Here is a 14,296-nt window from a genome sequence, read left to right as displayed (position 1 = left end):
CTCTGAAATCTGCACACAAAAACAATTGGTTTCACCAACCACCAAAACCAAAATAAATATTGTTCCAACCAGTCACCGACAGGGGGTGGGTGTTGTGAGGTTTAGCTCCGACTTTGCGTGCAGCCGTGCACGAGCGCAAAACCTCACAACACACACCCCCTGTCGGTGATTTGTGTGCAGATTTCAGAGCCTAGGCTGCCTACAGAGACGCGTTTTTGGACGGCATGCTTATGGGGCGGGCAGCTAGCGGATCGTTAGGAAAGATTAGATGAATGTGATCATTTATGTTTCGGCCTTTTTTGGGCCTGAAATCGCTGATACAACCTTAACATATGGCTATCCAAAACCATTTCAGGCCAAATTTCATACAAAGAGTAAATATAAACAGTCAAAAAATAAAAAAGGCAGCGATATGATATCAATATGAAATATACAGGAGCAATTTATGTAGATGTGTAAAGTGTGTGTGTGTGTGTGTGTGTGTGTGTGTGTCTGCGCAGATGAAACTACAACCTCAGAACACCACTGTTGTCACTTATCACTCACGGATGAGATCACCCCTTAAGTTGGCGAGGGCCGCACAGATTCTGAGGATTTTTTCAATTTTGGGGGTCATGTTAATTGGTATTACTTGAGACAAGATCTTGTATACTTTAAGTCGCCTGATTGCCCTCTCAACATGAATCCGAACATTTGCAATCCTGCGAGATGCTGTGACTTGTTCCTCAGTTAGCTGAGCACCCAAAAAAAAGCAGAAAGCAGGCAAAACCAATTTGACCCTTTTTTCAAACAGTAAATCACAAACCAAGAACCCACAATCTGCCATGACTCCGTCTCCAGGCTTTAAATAGTCCAAGATACCAGAGTTCATTGTGATATATTTGTCACTGGCACGTCCTCCATATCCAATTGAAATAAACATGATTAAACCACATGGGGCAACAGCAACAAGGTATTTGATTGTGTTGTGCGAGTAGTAATGGCTGTAGGACTCCCCTCTAGAGTCAAGATTTTTCGCCTTCTGTAACAAACTTTCGCTGCAGTCAATGACACAGGTAGTGTTGAGAAAAAAACTTATTGAATGCAGTTGGCATAGTGGCCTTAATGGTTTCTTTTGGGAGCCAGATAATAAGAGGGCGCAAGACCTCCTCCATTTTATCAATCCAGAATGAGATAACCTTACTGGCAACACTCTGAGACACATGAAACTGCCTACCAAGGTCACCCAGCACACGATTTAATTTAAACTTTATCAGTGTCATTAGTATCTGATCTCGCACTGACAAAACAAAAGCCCTTTCAGCAAATCCATCTAAGGTGGAAACAAGAAAGTTGAAGGTTTCCAGTGAGACACCAGTGTAGAGGAACGAATCGGCATCACTCTGAAGCATGGAGTAGCTGAAATCTTCAGTTTGTGTTGTGGCATCTTTGGCTGTCTCGTCAACACCCTGCTGTTCACCATAGTTGTGGTCCCAAAGCGATGGATCTTCCCACTGGGTGGAAATAGTGCTGTATGATGGTTGTGGCACCTCAGGTATGCCCTCATCCTCCTGGTCTGTCACTTCTGCAGTTGCTGTAAAAAAAAAAGAGCACATAGGCTACATGTTAAACCTCTGTCCATGTTTCTCACACTGACAACATTACAGTAAAAGCTTATGATAAATGGTGATGAAAGCTCTTCCTCACTCAGGCTAACTACCTGGCCCACATTACGATAGCACTCATAGCATTAAATCTACAGTAATATTTAGTGGACAAAGGCATAAACCATTAATGGCCATGTTTTTAACATATTTACTCATAAATGTCATATTGTCTAAAAAAAAAACTGTAGGTTAAACTGCCCACAGATAACACGAATATTTCAGGCCGGTGGAGCTCGTAAAAATGTAAACACATTTACTCATAATGGGCATATTTTTCATAAAAATATAGGTTAGGCTGCCCACAGATAACATAAATATTTTTGTAGCAGGCCGGTAGAGCTCGTAAAATGTAAACAACCGGAGGTAGCTAACGTTAACTAGGTTAGCTGTGAAGTGGTGCTATCGCTAACCAGCTACAGAATTCAACATTAAAAGTGGCTTACCTGTCGCTTCGACACAAAAAATTGCACGTCTCTTCTTCACCACTGGTCTGTCATATCCGAGGTATAATTCTGGGTTGGGATGGTCATCCGTGGGGCGTTTGTCAACAAAATGGTGCAAGCAGACATACACCTTTTTCGGTGGATGTTTCAGTTTTAGCGCAGCTAACCACTCTAAACGTCTACTCTCTGGCATTGAATGTAGCTGATACAGAACCGGACAAGGGCATTCTCTCATTCTAATCATATGATCGAAGCACTCAGTTTCTAAAAAGTTTTTTTAGCTTCTTTGAATTGTTAAAACAACCAACAACAGCACATGTGGAACCTGAACTCATTCTCTCACTGCTAGTAACTTACTGGTCAATCGCTACGAACCGGAAGTTGACAACCGGCGTCGTCGTCATGGCAGCGCGCATTGTTTAGAGCAGAATAAGGTGGATAGTTACAATAAGTGAAGGTAGTGAAATATAAAACTATGACATATTCTCTACAGAAATGCAATGTACACCCGAGTTATAAATTCACAAAAACTGCAGAAAATACTGATATGGTCCTTTCAAACCCTTTATAAACAGCTTGAAACACATTACCTATAACAGGGTTGTTGTAACCCAGCAAAAAATGATCACTACCCATAAGATGTGTTAGACAATCAACCCATAGAGTTGGGTTGGTTGTACAAACCAACATGTTAGGTTAAAATAACCCACGGTTGGGTTTGTCCATATTTGACCCAACTGTGGGTTGCAAAACAACCCAAATTTGGTTCTTTTCAACCCAGCATATTTTAGAGTGTATCAAGACACATGAAAGCTGTGATTTAAAATCTGGAATATTCAACCAAATATTGATTTCTGAACTTTTCTGACACTGTAAGAAATATCTGTGTAATAACAGTTGTATGACTGTATATTTAATCAGAAATTGTCCGTAGCACGTGATTCTCAGGTGTTTTTCCGTTTATTTACATTTTCGTGGGGCATTATAGGACCTTGATCTCTGCTCCGAACAATTTTGGTGGCCATTATCGCAGTAAAACTAAAGATCTAGATCAGTGAGTACGACATTTTATCCGGTAAGTAATTTTATGAAAAAATTAACACTTCAATTTAAGAAGTGACTGTTTTTTGCAATTAATAGTAGTTTGAAATGATATGTTGTCTTGGTTTGTCATGTAAAATACGATGAATTCACAATGTGAATTTTCGTTGCATATCGCTAAACTAGTGAGAACGTATCTTTCTGTTTTGTGCTTGCTTGCTCTCACTATGATATTTCATTGTGGTATCAGTGAGTTTAAAAGTCCCTTAGTTTCTGACTATGTAAAGCATTGCATGACCCATAGAAACATTAACCGGGCAATTTTTTTAATGTGCTCTTGTCCAGAATTCACCATGAGGAGAGGAAGCGGTCTTTCAATCGTAACATATCTGTGCAGTTGAAGTGTTCTTGGGAGTTTTGTGACAAAGAGTGTGGAAATATAAAAGGTCTTGTAGCTCATCTTAAGTGACATGTCCTTATAATGGATGTGCTAAGACTTTCAGAGTCATATCCTCTTTTACATTTTGCAGATAAAGGAAGATACAAAGTATCAGTGGACGAAGTCACCGTTAACCAAAACATCAGCTATTTTATATTATAGCAGGTTGCTGTCAGCTATTTGTTCAGCCTCTTCTATGTGCTGAACATCATTACACACTCCCCTTTTGTTCTCACACTGTCTCTCTCTCTGTTGATATCTTTCTCCCCAACTCTCTCTAATTGCATCTCTGACACACAAGAAATGACCATAGTTGGAAGTGTAATATTAGTTTGTATTAATAGAAATATTAAGTTTTTGTTTTACAGCCATAGAACTACACATGTGATAAAGGAACATGAGCCCCAGTCATCAAACCAATATGACGTGACTGCTGTAGAGAGACGTCCTGTAGTGTTTAGTTACAGCACTGGTGCTCGGATGAAAAAAGGAAATCAATTACGAACAGTGGACCAGCGCCTTTGCCATTTTTGGAGTAATTAGATCAATAGTGATGCAATCATTTTTGAGAATGATCCCTCTGGATTCAGTGGGTGGATTCTGCATTGACAGTGTTCTGTATTAATATGACAAACATACACTCATGAACACACACATTAGAGCAGACAACACACCCATGAGCAGGACCCTGACCTTTCTACAACAACGCAACAGCTGCCATTCTCTCTGGATCCCTTTTTAAAAGGACTCAGATTTCTTGCCATTTTCTGCCTTTTTGTGTAACCGTTTAACCTTACAAGGGTTTACTCAACATAACCTCCTTTATAGGCTTGGTTAAGTCTTATTTCTATGCCTAAACTGTTCAATAATTGTGTACTTTCGAAACCTCCTGTTGATATTCACTCTATTCCTGAACTGTGTTGCATTTTTATTTGACCCATGAAATTGTTCATTTGCAGTTTTTCATGCTTAAACCCCAACTGTTGAGGATTTCATGAAGTTTCATGTTGAATTTTTTTTATGGGTGTTTCAGTTATGTGAAACTCTGCAATGGGCCATTTTGATCCAAACTAGTCACTCATCTAAAACTTTGATGAATTTTATTGATTTTTATCTATAATTTAATTTAAAAAAAAATCACTGAAGGTACACAGTTCACTAACAGAAAAGTTTCAATTGTATTGCTGTTGGTATAATATTGACCAAAAATATTTTTGTTTTATTATCTGTAGGTAAAACATAAATTAACAGATGTTTAATTTTTTTAATTACAGGACAAAGTCAGGGTAATGAGATGCCAGATGTTATTTTATGGATTTATTTAATATTTGCAGTTTTATACTGTAATAACAGGAAGTGTTCTGTTTTTTACTGTATAGATACACTATTAAATAATAGAAAATGTCCTGCTTTTTTACTGTGAGCACACTATCAATTAACAGAAAAATTATGTTTTTTTAATTACGGTACAAAGTCCAGGAAATCATCTGCCAGTACTTTGTTATTTTACGGATTTATTTATTAGAGTGTAAGTTTAAACAATATTAATTATCTTTAACAAAGTTTTCTCATATATTATCATATTTGATCAACTTTGTACACTAAACATTTCGACATGACTGAGAGCATCTTCACATTCATTCTGCCCTTTCGAGTAATTCAGGAAGTTCATTCACTGAAGAATTTGTCAAACTGATTCAAAACGAGATCTCATGAGCTGGTGAATCACTGTTTTTGAGTCATTAAGTCATGAATCGGACTGAACGAGTCAATGTGTTTGAGTACATCTAGCGAATGCAATAGAAAGGCGCACTCATGCTTTTTTATGTCACCACATTCAATTCATACAGCTATCTCATAACTTGGGTAAAATAAATTCTTAAGTGATGGTGGTAGATCATCAGTAGATCAAAGGAAAACTGGAGCAGGAAAACAGAAAGATGCAGGTTTCATAGATAACACTGGGGTAAAAGGACACAAACTTTTTTTGCCCATCAGCCACAGTGGCTGAAAATGCCCAATTTCACCAGTCACCTGTATTGTAAAATATTCAGCCACACAAGTGTGGAATTAAGTAATGCTGCTTTCATTGCTGGATTAATTTATTCACAATGCGTGTAAACAAACTGCTCTGTGGAAATCAAGCAAACTAAACTCACAGCAGCTTGCATGAATTCTTGTTGATTCTTTTTCATCAAGTGTCAGTGTTTTGTTCCCATGTGTTTGGTTTGTTTCTAATGGTTGGGCATTTTCTAACACCTCTCTCTAAATAAACACTTTTAACAAATAAACACAGTTTATTAAAGTCACAAGCCCCCCCACAAAGAAACAATAAAACAATAATTACAGGAGGATCAGGAGATATATTTGAATATATTCAGATCCGTTTTAAAGAATATTGTAGATTAACATTAAACAACAAAAAAAAAAGCTTCTTTACCAGTTAATTATTTATAATCCATTACAAATAAAAACTTGATAGAAATATTGTCCTCTGTCTGATTTCTGGCTGAAAACAAACCGGTTTATAAACTTCCTTGTGTCCTAGAACAATAAACCCTTTTAAATGAGCTCATGGGTGGCTCTTAAAAGAGCCTTTGGGTGCAGCTGGAGCTTCACTTTACTTGGAGCTGGTGTACTTGGTGACGGCCTTTGTGCCCTCAGACACGGCGTGTTTGGCCAGTTCACCGGGCAGCAGCAGACGCACGGCGGTCTGGATCTCTCTCGATGTGATGGTGGAGCGCTTGTTGTAGTGAGCGAGACGAGACGACTCACCGGCGATGCGCTCGAAGATGTCGTTGACGAAGGAGTTCATGATGCCCATCGCCTTGGAGGAGATCCCGGTGTCAGGATGGACCTGCTTCAGGACTTTGTACACGTAGATAGCGTAACTCTCCTTCCTGGACTTTCTGCGCTTCTTTCCTCCCTTACCGGCGACCTTCGTGACGGCCTTCTTGGATCCCTTCTTCGGAGCGGACTTCGCAGGTTCAGGCATTATGAATCAACGAGTCAAACTGAAGAGTCAGTGAACACCGAGAAAAGCACAGACAATTTATCCCCTCGTCTATGCTAATTTACCAAGCAGTCAATGCGCACTCTGATTGCGTGTTTTCATTGGCCACACCCACTATATGATTTCATTGGACAGCTACAAGTTTGATGGGAAGGAATAAGAGCCAATCAGAGGCTTCCACATGCAAGTCCCACTTATCACCTCATGTTTGAAAATCACCAACCCCCACAAGATTCAGTTGGTTTCCTTTGTTCAGTTTTCCCGCTCATTTTGCTTATTTACAAATTGTATTATTGAAGTGGTTCTTTATTAAACATTGTGCACAGATAATGATTATTTCCCCCAACACTTCAATGATCGAGACATAAAGAAACCTTTTACTATAAAACCATCACCTTTACCTGAACACATTTACAATGTATCTTTTCGAATGTCCTGCATCCTCACATCCGTTTGTATTTTTGGTAGCATTTGTTTTTCATGCCTAACATATTAAAGATAGTTAAAATAATTTGAAGGTAGTTAAAACGTAATTTAAGTTAACACAAACTAAACCATGACACAGTAACAGCACAGACTTTGGGAATCGGTTTTGGTATAAGAGATAAAATACTAGTTCAGACATTGACTCTTCGTGTGAGTGTGTGTGTGGCTCTTAAAAGAGCCGTTGGGTTTATCTGATGAGAATAAAGACGTTTATCCTCCGAAGCCGTACAGAGTTCGTCCCTGTCGTTTCAGCGCGTACACAACGTCCATGGCAGTGACGGTCTTTCTCTTGGCGTGCTCGGTGTAGGTGACGGCATCACGGATCACGTTCTCCAGAAACACCTTCAACACACCGCGAGTCTCCTCGTAGATCAGACCGGAGATACGCTTGACACCGCCGCGGCGAGCGAGACGACGGATGGCGGGTTTGGTGATTCCCTGGATGTTATCACGCAACACTTTGCGGTGACGCTTAGCGCCTCCTTTCCCGAGTCCTTTACCACCTTTACCTCTTCCAGACATGATGAGTTCAGTTCGACGAACAATCGTAAATGAGGAAGGAATATGCGGATTACAGGCTTTACATTTGCCTACAGGACCTAGTAGAAACACCTCACTGAAGGCGGAGCCAACGTCCAGTTTTTGTCACAGTTCACATGTTTGACCCAGAGCCGTTGAAAAATATGTGGGGACAAATCTGCAAATGGATTTAACAACAAAATACCTTTTTTTTGCTAAAGAAAGTTACATGTATTTGGAAGAACACGAGGTTGAATATATGTTTTTGGGTCAACTTTTCTATTAACATTAAAAGTTAAAATTATCAGAAACAGTCATTTGATAAGACTATTGCTTTAAACTGCATGTTGCAAAAGTATCTTCATTGCAAATAAAAAACTGATAGTATCATATTTTTTTGTGTCTCTTCCTGTTAAAACAGCTCTGCAGTGAAGCCCGGCTGACAACTGACTCCTCATACAGATTTTCCTCCTGTTGCAAACCAATTCCGGTATTTCCTAACATTCAGTTGGATGATTATTGAAATCCAAGCTGAAAACTTACTTCTACAATATCCATGTGCTCCTCGTCAATTCCAATGATTAGAAATGATGTGAGTTGGGCCATATTCAGGCCTGCACTGCAAAAGAACAAATCACACACAATTAATGCACATTATATTCATCAGTTGTGTTGATCTGCAAGTAGATATTCAACTTGAACAAAAGTGAGTTATATTCTTATTCATGTGGTTATTTATATTCATTTAGCCGAAGAAAATAACCACAATGAATGTTCAACGTAAACAAAAGTTACACAGCATAATCATGTATCCGGAATAACAACTTTAAAGCTGCAAAACATATGTTTGAAAATGTCAACTGATATCTTACCTCAGTTTCTTCAACTTGTTTCTAATGAAGTAACATGCTGAACGTAATGCTGCTGCAATAAAGAGTAACATAACACGCTCACACTTACAATAAGCAGGGGGGGGAAACGAGAGTCCAAATAAAATTACTCACCAAAACAGATTTCCCAATGAGACCCATAGGAACAGTAGCAGCAGCTTCACTGTTGTGACGTCATGAGCAATCCGGTTATATATATATAGATCGGTGGTTGCGACATTGTCATAAGTCTTCACAGCAGAGATGGTGGCAGTTCTCTGGGCATTAAGGTGGGATGAAGATAATAACAGAAGCATTCAGTCATATGTAGTGACTCGGCAGCAACTTTAGTTACAATTAAAGATACTAAAACTAAATCCAGACCTGATCTACTTGATCTCGTCAACGGAGGAAATTGTTCAGAGACCTGGGAGCAATTGGAGAAACTACATTTAGCCTACGCACGCTACATCATTTGGATAGTTGGAACAAAATGAAGAAACTGATCGAGTACCTACATGAAACTGGATTATACAAAAGGATATAGGCAATCACCATTAATATGTGAATAACGAACAGTAGAGGGCAGCAATACGCCATAGATGCATCTAGTCTGCCGGAAACAAGAAGACACTGCCATAGACTTCTGTGGTAAACTGAGAATGCGGAAGTGAGGCCCAAACACTGAACCAGTTTCAGTTTTCAGTGTTTCTCAAGCACACTCGCTGGTATGTTCATGAAATGACCGCGGTTTTCTTTTTTACATTTTAACGCATTAGCCTTCATGAATCTAGTCAATGTTTATATTTTGATAATAGCTGGTTAGATTCTAATTGCAGTCATTTAACGTGACTTCACTAGCTTCCATAACCAGATGTTGGCCTACACTTACCCCAAATTACTTGCAGTTATTGGCATTCGTTAACAAACATATCTTCTGTGATTAGATTTGTTAAAGTTAGCAACATTTAGAACAAGACCATATTAGTACACCTAATTTCAATGAATGGTAACTCAACTAGACAACATGGCTGATCATAGTAAAAAGAAAGTATATAACTGCAGATAGCCAATTTATTGACATATTTGCCATTTGAAGCCATGGGAGACTGACATTGATGACTTGGCAAGCCAGTTATCTACAAATGATCCAAAAAGCAATAAGGTATGTGATATTCAGAAACCGCACTCGTATTCCTCCAAAATAATCACAGAGTTTAATCAATGCTTCTACACAACAAAAACTGAACATTGCACCCTTCATGAAGGCAGGATTTACTGCAGGACTGTTGTACCTAATAACCTGGCAGCTGTATATATGCTTAAAGGCTTCATAGAAATGCCACAATTGAATATTGTAATAGTGGAGTGCAAACACCAACAGTAACCCAGACAAGCTCTCTTCCACATTTTTGCAGATATGTAAATAATATACATGGGACATACAATTAATTTGAACAGAGGCATTTACACATCTTTGCTTTCAGCTACTGGCCTTCACTTTGTGTCATGGGACAGTCCTAATGCAGGTGAAGAGATAGAATAATGTATACCGACACTGCACGGCCTTGTGGTGGGAACAGGTATAGGGAGAGAAGACTCGTTACTGAAAACATAATAAAAATATATGTTTACTCTCCCTTGCATTAAAAATGGTCTCTTAGGCCAGCTGCTTGTGCACAAGCACAAAACTGAAGTCATATTTTGCTACACAGTTGAAGCTGCACAACTCATGTTTATGGCACCCTGTGACCAATAACAGTGAATGTTAAATTTCCCAGAAGAAAAAAAATGGCTTGATTTGAGAATGCCAAAGGAAGATCTCAGTGTTGAATCCAACTTCCTTCGAAATTTAAAATCTACAAGACATACTAATAAATTCAAAAACCACTACCAACTACTATGATTCAAAATGGACTTGAAAATCGACTCTTTGGGGGTAAATGAAGTGGCTCTTAAAAGAGCCTTTGGGGCAGATGTGAATGACGTCGCTGTGGACTTAAGCGCGCTCTCCGCGAATGCGGCGGGCCAGCTGGATGTCTTTGGGCATGATGGTGACCCTCTTGGCGTGGATTGCGCACAAGTTGGTGTCCTCGAACAGACCGACCAAATAAGCCTCGCTGGACTCCTGCAGGGCCATGACGGCGGAGCTCTGGAAGCGCAGATCCGTCTTGAAATCCTGAGCGATTTCTCTCACCAGACGCTGGAAAGGCAGTTTGCGGATCAGCAGCTCAGTGGACTTCTGATAACGGCGGATCTCTCTCAGCGCCACGGTACCGGGCCTGTAACGATGAGGCTTCTTGACTCCACCGGTGGCGGGGGCGCTCTTGCGGGCGGCTTTAGTAGCGAGCTGCTTCCTCGGGGCTTTTCCACCGGTGGACTTGCGAGCGGTCTGTTTGGTTCTTGCCATGATAACGAGATTCTCTGCTCCGTTCAACACAGTAAATGAAGATAATCGGCACACCGCTGCTTTTAAAGCCGTGTGCGATCACGCGCTCAGTGTGGTGAGGGTTTAGAGGCGTGTGATTGGCTGATGTGGACGTGTACGCATGACAGTTGACCAATGACTGTGCGGCACGTCTTTTCAAACAAGCGGCGACAATTTCCCGCTCAAAATCGTTAGTTCAGTTTACCTCAATGCGCATTAAATAAACGCCTCACGTTTCTTTGTCCAGCTTTTATACTCGAGTACTATAATTTATTTTAAATTATGAATGTAGCATGATGAATTGTAATAACTAATAAGCAGGTAATAGCAGTAGCAGATGTAATTATAATAAGAAATAATTCATTAACGCTTTTGGGTACTTGGGGGGAAGATTAAAATAAAATATTGACATATATTGGGTTAATATATATATTTATATATGAATTCACAACGTTACTTGATTATTTACACTACACGGGTCCCACAACTGCATCAGTAATTCAATCCACACTTTGTTGCAGTTATTAGAGAAACTGCTTAAAACTGAATATAATCTGCAGTTGATTCACACAATAATTTGGAAGTTTTCTTCCACTTATTTCATGCAAGTGTGTAATTAAAAGCCAATGAACTGCTTGAGGAAAAGAACAATTCACTCTCTCATAGTTCAAGTGTGTGGCTCTTAAAAGAGCCTTTGTGTTTGTGACAGACTTCAGTCCGTTTACTTGGTCTTGCCGGGTTTCTCGGTCTTCTTGGGCAGCAGCACAGCCTGGATGTTGGGCAGCACCCCACCCTGAGCGATGGTCACTCCACCCAAGAGTTTGTTCAACTCCTCGTCGTTCCGCACTGCCAGCTGCAGGTGACGGGGAATGATACGGGTCTTCTTGTTGTCCCGAGCGGCGTTTCCGGCCAACTCCAGGATCTCAGCGGTGAGATACTCGAGCACAGCGGCCAGATACACAGGAGCACCGGCGCCGACGCGCTCAGCGTAGTTTCCTTTGCGGAGCAGTCTGTGCACACGGCCGACGGGGAACTGCAGTCCCGCCCTGGATGAGCGAGTCTTAGCCTTCGCTCTCGCCTTACCGCCAGTTTTACCTCTGCCGCTCATTTTCAATTCACTTTACTTACTTCAACACACTGTAGAAACACAATACTCAGTGTGACGCTGTCAACAGTATTTAAAGCAGGCTGTCAGTCGTCTATTGGCTGGAGTCTGTAAAACATTCTAACCAATCACAGAACTTCCCTCCGAACTCTAAACTCCTCCCTCTTATTTCTCCACTACATTCTGTGTTCATGAGAAACTTCCAGCTGAACGAGTTTTAAATCCAGTTTAATGTAAAAGACAATATCGATAATAATAACATGTTCAAATATATCTGACCTGAAGTAAATTTGATATTTCAGTGATATAGTCACAATCGATGCAGTTATTCATATAAAATGTTGTCAGATGCAAGATGTTGGTGCAATTACCTTCATTTTAGTTTTATGAAACACTGATTTTACACTCAACTTGTCAGGCGGGTGAAACTTAAACTGAATATCACGTTTGATATTTTCTGAATATGCAGCTTTAAGCTTTTGGTTGTTTTGGTTTATTACAGTCATAGTCAGGAGCAATTGTGTCCCCTCACAACCAATCTAATAAAACATCACAAAATAAATATAAAATACAAAAGTGTTGCTCTTTTATATGAAATAGTGGGTGGCTCTTAAAAGAGCCGTTTTGAGGGAGAAACTTTACGGAAGATAATTTACTTCTTTTTGGGAGCTGCTTTCTTAGGCTTGGCTGCTTTAGCCTTCGCCGTTTTGGGTTTGACAACTTTGGCCTTTTTGGGGCTCTTGGCTGCTTTCTTGGCGGCTGCTGGTTTCTTTGCCTTTTTGGGGCTCTTCGTTGCCTTTTTAGCGGCTGCTGGTTTCTTCGCCTTCTTGGGAGATTTCTTGGCGGCAGGTTTCTTAGCCGCGGCACTCTTGGGCTTCTTGGCAGCGGCGGGTTTCTTGACTGCGGCCTTCTTGGCTTTAGGAGCGGCTTTCTTGGCGGGTTTCTTCGTGCTCTCGGCTTGTTTCTTGTTGAGCTTGAATGAGCCGGAGGCGCCGGTCCCTTTGGTCTGCACCAGAGTCCCTTTAGTCACCAGACTCCTAACGGCGATCTTGACGCGGGAGTTGTTCTTCTCCACATCGTATCCACCGGCGGCGAGAGCTTTCTTCAGGGCGGCGAGAGACACGCCGCTCCTCTCCTTGGACGCGGTCACAGTTTTGACGATGAGATCACCGACGCTTGGACCCGTTTTCTTGGGTTTGGCAGCAGATTTCTTCTTGGGCGATTTGGCCGGCGGGGCGGCTGCAGCTGGAGCGGTTTCTGCCATCTCTCTGATCGGATCTGTAATCTCACAAACACACACGAGCACTGAGTGCAGTAATGAACAGCGACTGAGCGGCGCTGCGCTCTTAAAACCCTCATGAGAACCTGAAAGACTCAATCCGCTCGTGACAGCGTCTGTGTGCCTCCGAGAGCCGCTCGCGCTTGTGTTTTCTCCTCTCACATTTAGAGCAAAACTGGAGCGATAAAACAGTTTAATGGAGTGAAAACAATGTGAACACAGAGCAGGAGTTCAGCGCTTTATCTGGAGACTAAAACACGCGACGAGGAAACTTTTAGTTTTATGTCTAAACTTCAAATCCACATCGCGCACCAGCTATTGGAAAAGACCGCGTGTGATTTGGATGTGATTTTCATGCAGAAATGATTATATTTGATTGAACGCGTCTTCTGTGTTTTCAACACACACTTTGATAATGACTTTAATGAAATGAGCATCACTGAGGGACTTGTGGACTGTTTCATACAGGAGTTGTTTTGGGCAGATTGAAGCACACGCTCCGTGCCATATGACGATGTAATGTCAATAAACCGGAAAAGGACAATGTAAACAACTTTACAGTTCCAAATATACATGAGTTTTAACATAAGAATTAATATAAGTGCTTTTATAAAATAATAAGCTTCACATTTCTGACATTAAACCGACCAAATATGAGCCAAATGTGACCCCGCCAGTGAAAACACAGCTAGTCATTTGTTTTTGTGGTCCACTGTTTTCTACATAAAATCATCCTTCATAATGTGAAAATATAACCGTGATATCTTTAATATTGACCGAGTAAGGCTATGTCAAAGATTTGCTGAATTTCAGGCTCAGAAAATCATGTTTTTGAGAAATTCCAATTTAAAAACAAGCTTATTTTTAAAACTGCAACACATTTGAAACATAATTATCCAGACTTTGAGCCATATACTACATTAAAGCCGAGATTCTCCCATTTTCAGTGATATATGACACATTTATGGGAAAATTATTAAAGTTTTGTAAAACAGGCCTCTTTTTTATGATGCTATGTCCAGAAAGCA

At 40.5% G+C, this 14,296-nt stretch overlaps 3 protein-coding genes and 1 pseudogene across 3 annotated transcripts; all 4 read right to left on the bottom strand.

Moving 5' to 3' along the window:
• Positions 1 to 472: 472 nt before the first annotated feature.
• Positions 473 to 3,114, bottom strand: LOC127619944 (uncharacterized; annotated as a pseudogene).
• A 1,928-nt stretch (positions 3,115 to 5,042) lies between these two features.
• LOC127648593 (histone H2B-like) lies at positions 5,043 to 6,704 on the bottom strand. The gene has a single exon (XM_052133257.1). The coding sequence runs from the start codon at positions 6,562 to 6,564 to the stop codon at positions 6,190 to 6,192; it is 375 nt and encodes a 124-aa protein (XP_051989217.1). The 5' UTR covers positions 6,565 to 6,704; the 3' UTR covers positions 5,043 to 6,189.
• A 4,888-nt stretch (positions 6,705 to 11,592) lies between these two features.
• Positions 11,593 to 11,992, bottom strand: LOC127648458 (histone H2A-like). The gene has a single exon (XM_052133140.1). The coding sequence runs from the start codon at positions 11,990 to 11,992 to the stop codon at positions 11,606 to 11,608; it is 387 nt and encodes a 128-aa protein (XP_051989100.1). The 3' UTR covers positions 11,593 to 11,605.
• Positions 11,993 to 12,625: 633 nt separating this feature from the next.
• On the bottom strand, positions 12,626 to 13,335 carry LOC127648250 (histone H1-like). Its single transcript, XM_052132839.1, has one exon. The coding sequence runs from the start codon at positions 13,251 to 13,253 to the stop codon at positions 12,642 to 12,644; it is 612 nt and encodes a 203-aa protein (XP_051988799.1). The 5' UTR covers positions 13,254 to 13,335; the 3' UTR covers positions 12,626 to 12,641.
• Between the last annotated feature and the right edge of the window lie 961 nt (positions 13,336 to 14,296).

The sequence above is a fragment of the Xyrauchen texanus genome, chromosome 1 (genome assembly GCF_025860055.1).
Source record: "Xyrauchen texanus isolate HMW12.3.18 chromosome 1, RBS_HiC_50CHRs, whole genome shotgun sequence".
Lineage (NCBI taxonomy): Eukaryota > Metazoa > Chordata > Actinopteri > Cypriniformes > Catostomidae > Xyrauchen > Xyrauchen texanus.
Note: the sequence above shows the minus strand (reverse complement) of the source record. Positions and strands in the feature narration are given on the sequence as shown.